The 18,054-nt window shown below is 33.8% G+C and overlaps 1 protein-coding gene across 1 annotated transcript; it reads left to right on the top strand.

Annotated features, from left to right (window-relative positions):
* Window positions 1-2,145: 2,145 nt before the first annotated feature.
* Window positions 2,146-16,402, top strand: LOC132753042 (uncharacterized; the record flags this gene model as incomplete). The annotated part of the gene is made up of 2 exons (XM_060743452.1): window positions 2,146-2,257; window positions 15,806-16,402. Coding segments are annotated over 2 exons (709 nt in total), but the record flags the coding sequence as incomplete, so codon positions are not given.
* Window positions 16,403-18,054: the final 1,652 nt, after the last annotated feature.

The raw sequence follows: 18,054 nt of genomic DNA, 5'->3' as shown, positions 1-18,054 counted from the left end.
TTGAAAGGTTAGTAGATCAAACCATAATTGCCATGTCCCACTTGGACCTCTGGAACTGCATATAATATAGTCTGTGAAGAAATCTAAATGTCAGAGCCTGTAATCAAGTTTCTAAAGAAATTGATTACAAGATTACAAGAGAGAAAGATGTATCAAGTCTAGATTTGCTTTTCATTGGTATGCTTTACAGAGATCATTTGGTCCTCTTTTTATAGAAAAGAAACCCCCCGAATGTCTTTCTGGAAGCAGATTTTACTATTTTACTTAAACTCATACCCTGCTTGTTGCAACAGATTCTAACTATACAACTAGTGCAGACCAAGATAATTCAATGGCTCTTCCCTTTATGGTATATTTTGATTTTTTCTTTAAAAATGGTCTTGTCCAAATTGAAAGATTTTAATTAAAATATTTAGCTTGGTACTGGTTAATCTTCACAATAATATGAAGAATGAGTAGCTCAGTAGACTTTTTCCTGCTTACTTTTTGACAGGTTAATTAAGAAGCTTAAGAAAAGCTGTAACAAGGTTGCAAGTAATGTTGTGGTATCAACAAAATTCTTATGTTATAATATTTTCTGTAAAACAGATGACTTCAAGCATAATAATGAACTACTTTATTCCCTAAAGTTATCTTATAATTGATGATCCTACTTAATGTAAGGCTGAGAGAAGAAATGCTATAGACAAAAGTTGTTTTAAGTGGTGCTTACTTATTTTATGTTACATAAATCCATATGCTTAGCTGTATCACATAATATTGTAAAAGGGTTATTATAGATTACTTTGTGTGTCTGAGGAAATTATGTAGGAAGTCACTGGCACTGGCGACAAAAGCCCCCCCCCCCCCCCCCCCCGTCTAAAAATGACAAGGTGGACAAAAGCCCCCCTACCCCCATGAAATTTACACATAGGACAAAAGCCCCCCCCCCCCCATAAAAAAGTAAAGGTAGTACAAAAGCCGCCCCCCCCATGGTCAATCAAATTTACATAATTATAGTGTATTAAAGTTGTGTTTTTTATGTGTTTTAAAGATATGTATGGACATCACATGTAGGAAACATAGTGCTAAGGATATTAATTTGATCCCTTTACAAAAGTGATTAAACATTACTACTCTTCTGACCAATAATTGTTGTGTATATGAAAATATGATAAGCTATGAATTCAGTATCGCATGCATGCATTATTTTATCTGTTATCATATACTTTGTTATCACTTCAATATATATATTATAAATAAACATTATAACAAATTCTTTTCATTTTTATTTAAACGTTTGTGTGAAATTTGATGAAATTGAGCACTGAAAAAAGATTGGGGGGGGGGGGGGGGCTTTTGTCCTTTCTGTATTTTTGATGGGGGGGGGGGGGTTTGTCCTATGTGTAATTTCATGGGGGGCTTTTGTCCACCTTGTCATTTTTAGATGGGGGGGCTTTCGTCTGTGGGGGGGGGAGCGGCGCAGGGGGTTGTCCTATACTTGACAAGCCTGTATAAGCATATTTCTGAACAGTTTAAAGATTTTTTTTCATTTCATTTAAATTTCATTATTTTCGTATTAAGAATTGGAATAATAAGACGTAATCGAAAATGATGGTGCATATTCAGTTAGCTTATACATTATGAAGTACAAATGTATAATAACATTTTTAGTTGAGTCATTTAGGTAAAAGCCAAATATACACTTGTATATTTCATAAACTTGCTTCTCATTGGTGTTTGTTTGAATCCCACCAGACTATGGATTCTTTCATATGAAGAAGCAATCCAGGTAGCTTATCAGACATTGATGGTTCTACTCATGTGCCTGAAATAAAGCAATAAGAGGCACCTCTGACATATTCCTTCACCAGGAAAACAGGAAATTTGCCATATGTCCTTTACAGTGTTGGTCATTCTCTTCCCAACCCCCACCCCTAAAAAAATTAATTAATTAAAATAATAATAATTACAATTTGACAAAGTGCAGTTTGTTAATGTCTAATATTGCATTGCCAAGTAAGACTTTTCCTAAAAATGTACTCATCTGCTATTCTCAGCTATATTATAGCTCAGGTTGCCCATTTGACTTTGTTCTGTGACCAGTAATTGACTTGTAACTGAATTTCCATCCCTAATTTATGTATATATTTATCTCTATATCAGGTTGTTGACAAGATCAGATTTGGTAGATCAATATAACATTGTGGACCCATGTGTTATAGAGCGACTTCAGAAAGCAATACGCAGAGCAAAGGAAGCTGACACAGATGATGAGGTAGGTCACATGATCAAATCACATGATGAGGTCACGAAAGAATTTCGGACATATGTTATTCACCCTGGCACATGATGAGGTCACATGATTTATTTTCAAATTTTACAATTTCAGGCTTTTTGTGATACGTGCATGTATAGGTGTAGTTGGCAGTTTTGGCAGTTTTAACAGAAATTCTGATTGAATTTATTTAATTAATGATACTTATTTGTTCTGGATATACAAGTAATATGATATATTTATAGTATCAGCTTTAGTAATATTGATGATGAATTTCCAAGTAGTCAGTAAACTCAGAACAAAGCTAGACTAATATTGTTCAGGATTTATTTTTATCCACAAGGTTAAGCTAGTAGATCTTTTAACTGTCCTAGTTCAAGGTCAGTGTCAATGACTGGTCTCTTGGTTTCTTTAATTAATTGCCCGCTGAGAAATAACTCTTAAATTCAGGAATGTTAAGAGCAATTAATGCTGCCTTAGGGTATATTAAAAAGATAGACATAAAAATGGATGAATTAGATAAAATAGTCTGCAATGTTTGGACAGGATCCCAGGATTTTGTCATTTGCTTTCTTTTTAGAATCATCACAATGTGCTCATTTTATGTCCATTGAAGGGGAAGCAATATACTACTGTGTTGGTGCAATGTAAAACCCAACAACAACAAAATTGGAGGCATAGAGTGAATGCACTAGCTGTACTTTCATCTGTCCAGTACAATCTTTTTTGTCATCATCTCAACCACTTGTCTGATTTGAATGAAATCTTCACTTTGTGATTTTCATAAAGCTTAGGTGTCCATTGCAAAAAATGTATTGACTTAAACATCAAAAGTCTCATACAATCTTGTCCATGCTTCATCTCCTCAACCACCCTTGTCTAAGATTTGTAGGTTGAAACCTTCACTGAGTTGTTGTCATTAAAATGTATAGAAAGCAAGTATTTGGTAAAATACTTATGCCAAACAACATTTAATGTGTATATAATAAAATCTCTTGGGCATAATTTCATATGTAAATAGAAAAATTTTCTCCCATGGAATATTGTATCAATATTTTTATGTACAAAATCTTTAACATTATGACACTAATCTTTTTCATTGCTTAATATGTTTTGTCCAGAGCATTTATACTCTATCTTTGTGGGTAAAGTCTTCAAATAAAGAAAAATATCAAGGAAGGAATCATAACCTTAATTATTGTGGTATCCCGTCGATTCTTGCTCTGTTTTACTAACTGCCTGTCAATTAAAATGTTGCCTTATCCAATTCTAAGCTACTGTTCAGGGGCAGTGACAGCTCTTGTTACTTATTTTTATGGTTTCAGTAAAACTTTAGCATTCAGTGTGTCAAGTTTGATAGAAAACAAATCAACAGTTTTATTTTACATTTTAGCTCAACTTTTTCAGAGGAAAACAAATCAAACTATAATTTTTCAGAGACACTTTCAGTGTTTCACACCTAACTAGAGGTGTACTGGTATGAAGTTCAGTTAATCCTCACATGTATCAAGTGCTATACACTGGGCATGTAAAAGAACCAAGGGGTCTTTTCAACAAGAGCTAGGGACTGGTTCCCGGATTCCCATGTATCTCATTGCTATCTCTGAAGTGACAAGTCTAAAGTCATGTCTACCAAATCGGCCTAAGAAGCTCAGCTTAGCATCCTTGATGATGTTTTGGCCTGAATACTACATTACATAATGAATACAGTCTTGGTGTTTTTGCTCTCTAAAAACTTTGTCATTGAGTCATTGATAGCATCATATTTTTTTTTATTTCTTAATGGATTGTCTTCATAGTTGGTATCAACAAACCCTTGGGACAAGGCTTTCAAGTAGACTAGACTGAAGTTCACTGATGTAAGACATTGTCCTTGAGGTTAAGTTATTGTATTGCATTTATACAAGGATTGCTAGAACTTGCTATTTCATTGTTTGTAATGAATGTATTGTCTTTATACTTGGTCGCAATAACATTTAAAACAAGACCTTCATTTAGACTAGAAATAAATTTACCTTTACTCATAATAAAACTTTACCTTTAGGGTCAAATTATTGTATATTGATTGTTTTGTTGTAATTGGTTATAACTTAGGAATTGTATTTATACTTGGACATTAATATAAACAACACTTGGACAAGTTTTCTAGCCATTTTGATTTTGTGATAGAACTATGTTTAGCCAATGGCAACCAATTGAGCCATCTGTTACAGAAAGGTATTTGACAAAATCATCATCATATCATATGTTATGTCAAACAAGTAATTGATTTTGTGTAACAGAATAAACACTTACATAGATAATCAGTGTGTTGTTTCACATTTGATTCTGTCAGTTTTGGTATTTTAAGCATTGATTAAAATTAATTTACCTGTATAAAACATGGATGGGGCTATTTTTGTTCAACAAAAATATATTGAAATAAAGTAATCTTCTAATATTTGCTTTCTTAATGGTTAAAATAAAAACAGTAGCTTTCTGTTTCCTTAAATGGTTAGAAATAGAAACTGACATTAAAGCATATCTTTGATTGGTTGTTAGAAATGTTAGGAGAAGTTGACCTGCTATTGGTACTCATCAGATCCAAAAGTTTCCTTATTTTGTATTTTTTTAAGGGGTTTATTTATACCTGGACAAGCGAAAATGTTGAATTATTCATATAAGATCTTGAACCCTCAAGGTGAAGTTATTGAATTTTTCTTAAATTGTCATAACTTTGTGATTTTACAGATATGATTTATACAAATATGGACAAAGCAACACTTAAGACAACACTGACACATAGAATTATTCAAGTGTGACCTTGACCTATAAAAATTCATTGACTGTCAAGGTCAAGTTCTTGAACTTTGCATAAATTGGCAAAACTTTATTATTTACAGAGGGATTTCATTCTTACTAAGACAGAATAACACTTGTGTCAAAACAGGCATATTGAATAATAATCTTGTCAAGTATGATTGAGACCTTTAAATGATATTGACTGTCAAGGTCAAATTATTCAATTTTTTTATACTATGCCATAACTTTGTTATTAATAGACAGATTTTATTACACAGCTGACAAAGTGACAATATAATAACACCTACTTGTTGAATAACTATAGTATGACCTGTACCTTTAATTGACCTTTATTGTCAAGGTCACAATGAAATTTTGTGGTAAGTTCTTCACAAGAGAATGATGTTTCTGAAAATCCTTTACCACCATGTGGTTTTTCTGATGTTTTTGCCTTCAGAAATAGTAGAGCGTGGCACCACTTTCACTGGCTCTTGTTAGAAATTTTATACAGAAAATTGAATTTATATGTAGACTATTATTCAGTCTTCTCAAACTGTTAGATGAAATTATCAATTTGTCAATAATGGGCTATGTTTGTTACTGAACAGAATTCTAATTTTTGACATATGATGTGATAATTATGTTCAGAATGTTTTTGTTGAAATTCAGTGAAAATGACATTATGTCCCAAATTAGTGTTTGATTACATCATATTCATGTGTATAAAAATAACCAAACTTTTCTTGTAAATGTTGGTTTAAAGTTTATGTTTAGCCAATTATTTCGCATTAGCAAAGGAAAACTTTAGGTTGATGGTGCAGCAGAGGAGTTGATTGGTGGGATGCAAACAATCAGCTTGTCAGTGGGCTTTTGTACTTTGAAATGTTCTACTTATTTTGAATGAACTCAGTTTTTATTCAAGAGTAATGCAAGTTCTATGTTTTATAAAAGACATTAGAAATGCATTAAACTTGATTTTCTTGGAAATGTGGAACTCTCAAAGACGTCACATTGTCTGGAAAAATTGTCTTTCAAATTGGAGTGTTATTCCCTCTTTAGTTTTTATTTTGAAAGAATTTGTTTAGAAAGGTTTTTCTGTTCTCACTGTTCACACTTTGCATTTCTAAATGATGTAAATGATACAAAAATCTACATAAAAAGACTTTTTCATTGTTGTTTGGAGTCCTGGAACTAACTAAATTAAATGTATCTAGAGTACTGCATTGTGATGTCATATGACTTGTATTAATTTACTGATATATTTGACATTATTAAGTCATAATTTGACTTTAAAAAATGACATCACCTTGCAGAAATATATATCTTTTTCAACTTTAAATTTGCATTTAACTCTTAACCAGCTGTCAACAGAAATAATTTAGGCTTTTGCAACAAGACCAGCTTGCACCTCCATGCTACCTGTAGAGTGCTGTTAATGCTTTTGTACCAGACAGATAAGTTTGAATATCAGAATACCAGCAAAGTGATTTAACATGATACAACAACATGTTTTCTCTGGCAGCATGCATTAAAATTACCTGCAGCTAATGAATAAAATATTTCAGATTGATGTTATTTTTTACTCTTACTAAATTCAATGTCATTATTTAGTTTTTTTAGCATTGATTTTAATTGAGAATTATTTCTTTTTTTCAATGATTGAGGTAATTTTGCAAAGATAAATTGACTTTTAAGATGTTAAAACCATTGGTGAAAAATTACAAAAGAAAGAATTAAGATATTTAGAGACAGAAATCTTTCTGAAAACATTTTAATTCTTGGGATAAAATTCCATGCAGTTTTGAAAACTTCGGGAAACGGACAAAAGCCCTCCCGGACAAAAGCCCTCTCGTCCAAAAATGACCAGGCGGACAAAAGCCCTCCCGTAAAAATGACAGGGCGGACAAAAACCCTTCCATGAAAATGACTTGGTGGACAAAAGCCCTCCTGTGAAATTTCTATTTATATTTTATTTAATTTGCTTAAAATCATTGTATAATAAACTGTTTGTCTAAAAGTGTAAATAATCTTTATGTGCTATCTCTTTATCAAATGCCAAGTTACTTCACAGAAATAACAGGGCTCAAGCTAGGCTCAAAATTTAGGGAGAAGTCACTTCTCCCTCCAGCTGCTTTAGGGAGAAGTGGGGAGACTTTAGGGAGAAGTGAGGAGATTCATTTATCGATGTTTGTTGTATGTTATCGCAATTATGTTGACTCACTGTACATATCTTATTAAATGAATTGGATTTGTGTTACAACAGAATATTCAATTTTAATTTAAAAGTAGTTTGAAACAAGTAATAAGAATGGGTATCATGTAATGCAACCATTGCATTAAATGAAGATAAAAAAGCCATAGTTGATTCCTATCATGGATCATATCATGGGTGGATTAACAGTTATTCCCTTCTGATTTACTATTAAAAAGCTTGCGCCGGACATTATATTCATATTCACTTATGTTGTAAAGAAAATGAAAGTAGATGACGAAAGAAACGATCTTTAATTTAACTTCATTTGTAATAAATACAGTGTAATACGCCCTCAATTTTATCAAATTTAACTCGTCGACAAAAAAGTTTATCATAATTTTCATTTAAAATTACCGTTACAGTTATGTCGAGCGGTCCTCTTAATTCTGACAATCATTCGAAAGTGAATTTTAATTGACGTTTGATCCGTCCATCATAAATAATTGTTACGGGTAGTTGTATGTTAGCGATTTAATGATTGGTTTAATAATGTCGCCTCGATTAAAACGTGAATTACGATTGGTTTCTCGCACGTATCGGTAATCTCGCCGTGGGCGGAGTCTAATTGTTCCTCGAGTGTCTGTTAATTAGACTTTTATGACATGTTGGTAAACAAACGGATTAATGACATTTCGCGTTGATTGAGATGCATGACAGTCCCTTTTTTCCGGCGGCGAGGGTAAACAAAGCAAACACACACAACATGTTATTCACAGTTATTGTTATTGTCGGTAATTTTCAATAATGGATCAATAAAATCGGGCGAGTTCGTCTTCACTTTCATGTAGGATGTCAGCGAAGTCAGACGGAATTCGGCGACTATTTCGCCCGAATCGCCCACTAGCTCGAGCCCTGAATAATGCATGGGTGGTACTCTACAAAACAGTTCACTGAACAAGGTAACTACAGGTTTCGCCTTGTTATTTTTGGATGGGAGGGCTTTTGTCCGGGAGGGCTTTTGTCCTTCACTCGAAAACTTCACATCCTTTCTTCTTGAATATAAAAAAAATGAAAGTATTAAATTTGGATGTTTAATTATAAAAAATTGAATCACATCAAAAAAGAAAGAATCATTGATTACTGTGAAATTATTCTTTCATGAAATTAGGCATTGGATGAGTTTTTTGTTAGTTCGTCATTACAGTCTCACATTTTAAAGAAACATTTGAAGAAATCCTTTATAAAATTGACAGGTTTAACTAAAGAAATCTAAAAAAATAATTGTTTCAATCACAAATTATATTTGCAGGATTGGTTTTATTGTCTGTATTTAATTGAGTGTTATTTTTGTGGAGAGAAAAATAACATGAATAATATTAAATGCTATTATACTTGGGTATTGAGGCTATATGTTTAAGAATTAAGGTCACATGACCACATTATGCCTCAATAGCTTATGCTGACTTAATTGTGAACACAGTCTTTGTCATCTGTTAGGGTGATAATTTGATGAAATAGGAAATAAAACTCATTTAGTGTACAGATATAGCTAAAGCTTTTCACATTTGCTCCATTTATATTTGATATAATTAGCTTAAAATCATTGTATAATATCCTGTTTGTCTAAAAGTGTAAATAATCTTTATGTGCTATCTCTTTATCAAATGCCAAGTTACTTCACAGAAATAATGCATGGGTCACAGGTACTCTACAAAACAGTTCACTGAACAAGGTAACTACAGGTTTACTAGAGTGGTTGTACTCTCACAAGAAGGGATAGGTTTGTTAAGGAACATCTTAGATGTCAAGTTTACACAAAGTTTGTATGACTATATTAGGTTCTTCATGACACTCATGCAACTTGTCCTTTGGCAAGGAATTAACATGATGTTGCTTTTGTGGTGACATTGCTGAGTGGTTAACAGATTTGACTAATAATCTAAGGATTGCAGGTCTGGTTGGTTCAAACCCATCAGGGGCAATCCATTGTTTCACTGAGCAAGAAACTACATTCATTGCTTAGTACCAGTTCGTCTGTTCCAAGAACGGGTTTGAGAGTGTTTCAATAAACTTATAGCTTTTCACACATTTAAACTAAAATAAATTTGTATTAACTTATGTTGCATTTAACTATATATATATTGCTAACATAGTGTAGATAGAACAAAATTCCTGCATGACCCAAAAAGCCACAGTACAAATCTTGAGTAACTTCTCATATTATCATGTAAAATTTGAAATGAAAATCATGTTTGATTGCATGAAAAGATACATTTATGTTTCTATAACTTATAATGATCATGTCTCCTTTAACTGTGATGTCTTTGAAGCTTCAATCAATATTATCAGGATAGGTGCCGGATACCTGTTGGTGCATCACTGAATGCGATGTTGCATGTTAAAACATCTGATGATAATGTGTCATAACATTCTGATTTGTCCCCATAAAAAGGTGACACTGAAATTTAATGTAACTTGATGTAAATTGATGGTCTGTTGATTTGAATTGGAAGTGATACTACATAGCTATTACAAATTTATCTTTCATGTATATGATTAATTTGTTATAGGAAAATATATATAATAATATTACCTGTGAAATTTACTTGTTATAATATTTATGCTCACTATTTAAAACATTCAGGTTTGATACAAGTACTTAAAGATGATTCTATAATGCATGTTGTTTTTTTTTTGGTAGAACATTTGATGAAAGATGAATGTTTCTTAGTTAATATATCTCTCATCAAGTCTGAACAGATATTATCTTGCTTGTTTAATATCATGGTCTCATCTGAATATGTTAATTCCCAGTAAACTGTTGTAATATATTGTTGCCAAATCAAAGAGAGAAAAATTTGATTATTTGGCAAGACCTGTGCTTTCTAGTTGATTATTTGGCACTGTCCTTTCCCTTTCAAAAGATATATCTAAATGGTCAGTGTTATAAGTAACATAATGTGATGTGACTTTATAGATTTTGGTTCCAGGAGTGCTGTGTCCAAAGGTTAATTAGTTTCTCCACCCATATATAAAATCTATATATATATATATATATATATATATATATAATATATATGAGCCGTGTCATGACAAAACCAACATAGTGCGTTTGGCGACCAGCATGGATCCAGACCAGCCTGCGCATCCGCACAGTCTGATCAGGATCCATGCTGTTCACATAAGTTTCCCTACTTGTTATAGGGTTTATAAGCGAACAGCATGGATCCTGATCAGACTGCGCGTATGCACAGACTGGTCTGGATCCATGCTGGTCGCAAACCCATTATGTTGGTTTTGTCATGACACGGCTCAATTATGGTTATGCAGACTGAAATGCCCAGAAACTGAAATTGTAGTAACTATCAATTCTTGGTTGAAATGATGGTCAGTTGTATAATACATATAAGCTAATTTATAACTCAAACATTATAGATAGTTGACCTTGAACTTGTGTAATCTAAATTACATTGTATTGATATCTTGAATTTTGGTTGTCATCCAGTATCCTTTTGTTAACCTGTTCAACACATGTTTTAGAAGTTTTGCTTAGCATAAAATGTTGGCAGTCTGGCACCTGTTGGCAAGCATGATGATTGGATAACAACAACACTGGATGAATTATTGCACAAAAACCTCAAGTGTAATGTTATTATCCACACCATGCAGGTGCGTAGCTTGAACGAAACCCATGTGTAGGCACTTGTGTTAGGGGGGTCCGGGGGCATACTCCCCCGAAAACTTTTGAAAATCTACATTGTCCTAGATGCATTCTGGGGTATGTTCAGGCTTTTCTGAAGGAAGAGTATTCATAATTTTGCTGAATTTTGGTTACATTTTTTTCCATCAATTTAAAGATGACCATACTTATACCACTAACTCAACGCAAAGCTACTGTGACATTTTGGCAAAAAGAGCTTTTATCCGTATATAGTTTTGGGGTAATAATAAATGAATCCAGAACTATACATTTAAAAAGAACAAATTTATGCAAATTTTTGAGCAATCATCAAAATTTAAAAATTCAAAATAAGGTTGTCTAAATATATACTTAGAAAATAATGAAAACAAAGATCAACAAGATCGAACGCCATTAACTAAATGCATCCGTACTAACACCTAGCTACATACCAATGATGATGATGAAATATCTAATGTGACACAAACAGCGTCTCAATACGATTTTATGCTCCCATAATTCATGTATGAAAGCCTTAGTGAAACATATATAGAACATAGAACAGCCTGTTTACGTGAAATTAAACATATAAAGAAAGTAAAGACAAAGCAAACTTATACCTCTAATACGTTACCTACAGTAATGTAAGAAAAAGAATTCCGAAGACTTTTATTATAAAACATTTTTGTAATTTGAATGAACTATTTTGCGCGAAGTAGTGTCAGAATGTTCAAAAATCTCTTTCACAATTGTAAGAATTACTATCAGTGTGAATGAACTTGGCATGTCAAAACGCTCATATTCATTTACATGTACATGTTTATTTTAAGAAAAGTTACTAAAAACCGGATATTTTCAATCATGTGTTTCCTTACATTCTTCCTTTCCATATGTTACTTAGGTCTCTCTATAGTGATAATTCAACAATCAATTATTCTCTTATTTTTTGTTGTACATTCAAAGAGCTTACATTTATCCGCAACATTTTGTATCTTTATTTTGAAAATTACTTTAGCTGGAGAGGTATTGTTTTACAAATGATATTTTCCAATCCAATCTGAATAACATTGTTGTGAAATATTTGTAAATGTTACTTTATGTGCAATTTAATGAATAAATAGTTTCATTAAAGTATAAATTACAAAAAAAAGAGAATTGCATTGCTAGCTTTTGAAGCAAACTCTCCGCCAGTACGCTAATTAATGCAGATTTTGATGTGTATTCAATATTCAAACATATTACTTGTAAATATTATATATAATTAAAATACATTTAAAACAAGAGCTGTCGGTAGGACAGCAACGCTCGACTATTCTAAGTGCTTGATAGTAAAAAAAAATGCTTGATACAGTTACCTCCTCCTGTTTACAGGTTGGGGTAATGATGGTGAACAAGTGTGCAAAGTTTCAAAGCCATATGTCAATGAACTTTGAAAATATTTGAGGTATTACAAAAGCTTTAACATAAATTCTAAGTCGAAAAAGGGACATAATTCTGTCAAAATGCTTGACAGATTTACCTCCTCCTGTCTACAAGTTGGGGTCATGATGGTGAACAAGTGTGCAAAGTTTCAAAGCCATATGTCAATGGACTTGGAAAATATTTAAGGTATTACAAAAACTTTAACATAAATTCTAAGTCGAAAAAGGGGCATAATTCTGTCAAAATGCTTGATACAGTTACCTCCTCCTGTCTACAAGTTGGGGTTATGATGGTGAACAAGTGTGCAAAGTTTCAAAGCCATATGTCAATGGACTTGGAAAATATTTAAGGTATTACAAAAACTTTAACATAAATTCTAAGTCGACAAAGGAGCATAATTCTGTCAAAATGCTTGATACAGTTACCTCCTCCTGTCTACAGGTTGGGGTTATCATGGTGAACAAGTGTGCAAAGTTTCAAAGCCATATGTCAATGGACTTTGAAAATATTTGAGGTATTACAAAAACTTTAACGTAAATTCTAAGTCGAAAAAGCGGCATAATTCTGTCAAAATGCTTGATAGAGTTACCCCCTCCTGTCTACAGGTTGGGGTCATGATGGTGAACTAGTGTGCAAAGTTTCAAAGCCATATGTCAATGGACTTTGAAAATATTTGAACTATTACAAAAACTTTAACATAAGTGGTTACGCCGACGCCGACGCCGACGCTCGGGTGACTGCAATAGCTCTACTTATTCTTATCGAATAGTCGAGCTAAAAATATGTTATTACACAGATTATGTTTCACGTTTACTTCAAATCGACTTTATGAACTTGCCAGGTTTTATTTGTGCTCAAGATTTGACGGAAATGCAGTTTGAACATAATAACGTACAAATAATTAAATCATGAACACCTTAAGAAGGGAAGATAATATAAAAGACAAGATGTCAAGCCTTCATTCGAAATATATATCGCTTAGCTTCCTCATACATTGTATGAAGCTAGCACTACTGATATCTGGATATTGTCGATCATTGTCGTGCATAATTGTAATATTTATATTTTGAATCGAAGCGCTCAAAAACTTTAATATTGTCAAAAACTCCATCCGTCTCTGATAGGTTTTACCACAAAACAACTTTATAACACGGCAACACTTTCGTTATGAGATAAAACTTGATATAAAGAGTATAAAACTCGTTTCAAATAAGCAAGATTACAGGTCATTTTCTAATATTAGGACCTACACAACTACTGCCCTTACCCTTAAATTTTTATTGCATTTTTGTAATAATTTAATTTTTCATTTTTGAGGAAAAAGTGTAGGCACGTGCCTACAGTGCCTATAGGAAGCTACGCCACTGCCATGTGTTTTCATTCTGTCATACTTATACCCCCCCCCCCCCCCCCCCCCCCCGGCTTTCCGTCGGTTCTTTTTTGTCCGCCCAATAACTTAAGATTCCTTTGACCCACAGTCTTCATATTTGGCATGGAGGTTAGTCATGATTAGTAGATGACCCCTATCGATTTTGAGGTCACCGGGTCAAAGGTCAAGGTCACAGGGGCCTTGGCTTCAAAAAGCTTGTCCGTCCAATATCTTAAGATTCCTTTGACCCACAGCCTTCATATTTGGCATGGAGGTTAGTCATGATTAGTAGATGACCGCTATTGATTTTGAGGTCACTGGGTCAAAGGTCAAGGTCACAGGGGCCTTGACTTCAAAATGCTTGTCTGCCCAATAACTAAAGATTCCTTTGACCCACAGTCTTCATATTTGGCATGGAGGTTAGTCATGATTAGTAGATGATCGCTATTGATTTTGAGGTCACCGGGTCTAAGGTCAAGGTCACAGGGGCCTTGACTTTAAAAAGCTTGTCCGCCCAATAACTAAAGATTCCTTTGACCCGCAGTCTTCATATTTGGCATGGAGGTTAGTCATGATTAGTAGATGACCCCTATTGATTTTGAGGTCAAAGGTCAAAGTCACAGGGGCCTTGACTAAAATAAAAAGTTTGTCCGCCCATTAACTTAAGATTCCTTTGACCCACAGTCTTCATATTTGGCATGGAGGTTGATCATGACCATAAGGTGACCCCTATTGATTTTTAGGTCACTGGGTCAAAGGTCACAGGGACCTTGACAAAAAAATAAGTTTTTCCCCTCAATTGCTTAAGAGTGCCTGTCCGCAGTGTATTGATTTTGACATTTTCACATTTGAAGCATGTAGAATACATAACTTAGCAATGCACTGGCTTAGTAACCTCAGATTTGGCAGGGAAGTTGTCCTTGAGCTCTAAATGGCCACTGTTGATACTGACAAAGTGGTATGCGCGGAGGTATTCACGCCATGACAGTGGCAGTTCTAGTTTCTATTAGATATTGTTGAGTAAGTACTACTATAAATGAAAATGTAGACAGTAGTTAACAAGTCAATTCTTATAAAGCCTTTAATCGCATCCATGGCCATAATAACACTGTTTCTAAATGTTTTGAACTATTCAGATTTTTTTTTCTCTCTCATAAATAAAGTTATTATTAATTTTGCAGTCATTCAAATCTCATATGGTTTTATGAAAATATATAGTATATATTAGATTTAAACTGTATGAGTAAGTCTATAAATGTTATATAATCCTCAAGTTTGCGTCTAAGGTCTCAAATTGTGATGTATATGGGGTGTTGATATATAGCTCTCACATCTCGAGAACTTATTGTTGACAACAGTTTAAATTACCCCACCCACATACCTATACATGTAATGATATTATTTTGTTAAAGTTCAATCAGTATACATCTTCTTAAATGACAGAAGTTAATTTTAAATCAATTAAGCAGGAAAAAATATGTTGTAAAATATATCTGGTTATGTGTAAAATATATGATATAAAGTGTGAAAGAAAAATATCTGTATTCAATGCTGTTTACCATGTTTAGGTATATTATAGTATATATAGCTGTGAAAATGAATCAGGTAGCAGTACCTAATTAAATCAATGTTATTAGTGATTCTACATATCTGTCATCTTGGTAATTTAACTGAACAACATGATTTTGAGTTTGTTTTGGTGTCTCAGTGAAACAGAGATTGCATGTCACAGTTTGGAATTTAAGCTAATTGAGGCTGTCATAACAGTTTTATACTTGACTGATCAACAGGTCGAATAAATTAAAGAGCAGATTAAAAGGCTGTGGATGCTTTCCACACCATTGCCAATGACGTCCTTGATCATCCTAATTACTTGTTCTTTTCTGACACAGTAAACAAACCTTATAATAGAGACATAACATTTTTTGCGGGGAGCCTGAAGACTGTTATAATGAGGTTTAGAACATTATAACTGGGTGACAGTATATTCATCAGGATGGCAAGGTATTCAACGGGGTGGCAGTGTATTTAACAGGGTAGTAGTGTATTAAACCAGGTGGCTGTGTATTAAACTGGGTGGTAGGGTATTCAACTGGGTGGCAGTGTATTCATCTGGGTGGCAGTGTATTCATCTGGGTGGCAGTGTATTCAACTGGGTGGCATGGTATTCAACTGGGTGGCAGTGTATTAAACTGGGTGGCAGGGTATTCAACTGGGTGGCAGGGTATTCAACTGGGTGGCAGTGTATTCAACTGGGTGGCAGTGTATTCAACTTGGTGGCATGGTATTCAACTGGGTGGCATAGTATTCAACAAGGTGGCAGGGTGTTCATCTGGGTGGCATGGTATTCAACTAGATGGCAGTGTATTCATCTGGGTGGCATGGTATTCAACTGGGTGGCAGTGTATTAAACTGGGTGGCAGGGTATTTAACAGGGTGGCATGGTATTCAACTGGGTGGCAGTGTATTCATCTGGGTGGCATGGTATTCAACTGGGTGGCAGTGTATTCAGCTGGGTGGCAGCATATTCATCTGGGTGGCAATGTATTCAACTGGGTGGAAGGGTATTCAACTGGGTGGCATGGTATTCAACTGGGTGGCATGGTATTCAACAAGGTGGCAGGGTATTCAGCTGGGTGGCATGTTATTCAACTGGATGGCATGTTATTTAACAGGGTGGCAGTGTATTCAACTGGGTAGCAGTGTAGCAGCATTATCAACAGTGTAGACAAGACCTTGTTTAAAGGTCATTAAGGTTATAGCTGGAAATATTAATTTGTATTCATTTAGAAATTCATTCTTACTTTATAAGTTTGACATGACAGGATATATCATTTGTCTCCTTTTTACAAATCTTGTTATTTCAAAATAGGAAAAGTATTTCTCAGGTTACTATTAATGATAGCTTTTCTTGTTATGCCAAAGAAATTAACTTATAAATAATAGTCAGTTAGCAAATCTGTATAAAAAATTTCGCTTTTTTTCTATGACGCAGATGTATATCTATTTTTTCCCTGTAGAATTATCGATGATACATATTCCTAATGAGGTGGAAATTAAAGTAAGAATCTTTTTTTCTCATATTCAAATGACGTATATATGTATATTTTTGTTGTTTGTTTCTCGGAGATGGTTATTAAGATGCTTAGAATTTATCAATGAACTTTTAACTGTCTACATTGATTTACAAGTTTCTTAATTTAGCATTTACGCATTTACTCCTCTATTCAAAATCTCTATTTTCAGGTCTAAACACCTATTAAAATGAGAATTTTCATGGAAATTTTCTTTGTTTAAATCTAGTAAAATAGTGTATCAGACATAATGTGACTCCATCACATTATAATTGCCGTCTGATCGTAGTCAATTGCCGTCTGATCATAGTCAATTGCCGTCTGATCGTAGTCAATTGCCGTCTGATCGTAGTCAATTGCCGTCCCATGTAGTCAATTGTCGTCTGACATCTGATTTAGACAATTGCCTTCTGATCTAGTCAGCACTGTTCACTATTCATTCAGTACATATTTTGAAGTTTTATACATGTCCCTCACCACGGTGACTGTTTGTTGAAATCCTGCCAAGGACTTTTGATTCTAAGTTGAAGACTTAGGGAGGAAGGCATTCAGCTAAGTCAGGGGTTCGTTCATGCCTGAAACAATCTAGGAGGGGCATGAGGTCTTCCTCCACCAGTACAGATGAAAAGTATGCTATAATTATGACCTTTACAATCTAGATGCAACATAAAACCCAACCAAAAGAAAAAAAAAGATGATTTTAAAGGAGTTGATATCAACAGTTTTGATTATTGTTTCCAATTTTCCTGGCATTGTTTATATCTAGAAAGAGAAAGGAAGACTTGAACAAGAAAATATTCCGACCCAATAGAATGTAAAATCTCTCATGCCTCCAACACCAACTAAAGAAGCTCTAAAAGATACTGGAATTATCTATGATCCCAAAGGAACATAATTGCAGAGATGCAGTACAAGGATTTAAGTGGGTAATAAGCTATATAATACTTGGCATGTACAAATAGAGATAGCATTGTTTCAGTATTATTAATGATTTGAACAGCAGCTAGCAGCAGATCTGATAGACCTACCACAGATTACTGTTATATAGGTTTTCTAATTACCCATGAACCTTCAGACACTTGTTATTTTCAGCTCTATTGCCAAGATTTTCATCTTGTAGTTCTTTTAATTCTTTTGGTTCTTTCAGTGGAATAAGAATTTATTGCGATTATTGGCACCATTGCCACTGGGTAAATTTGAAAATTGATTTTAGATGCAACTGAATCATTGCAGGCTATTCTGGGTCTCAAATAATTGGTGTAATATCACAATTTATAG

Source organism: Ruditapes philippinarum, unplaced genomic scaffold (genome assembly GCF_026571515.1).
Source record: "Ruditapes philippinarum isolate M1 unplaced genomic scaffold, ASM2657151v2 ctg11930_1_1_1_1, whole genome shotgun sequence".
NCBI classification, from domain to species: Eukaryota; Metazoa; Mollusca; class Bivalvia; order Venerida; family Veneridae; genus Ruditapes; species Ruditapes philippinarum.
The sequence above is the reverse complement of the archived record's forward strand: the minus strand, read 5'-3'. Positions and strand labels throughout refer to the sequence as shown.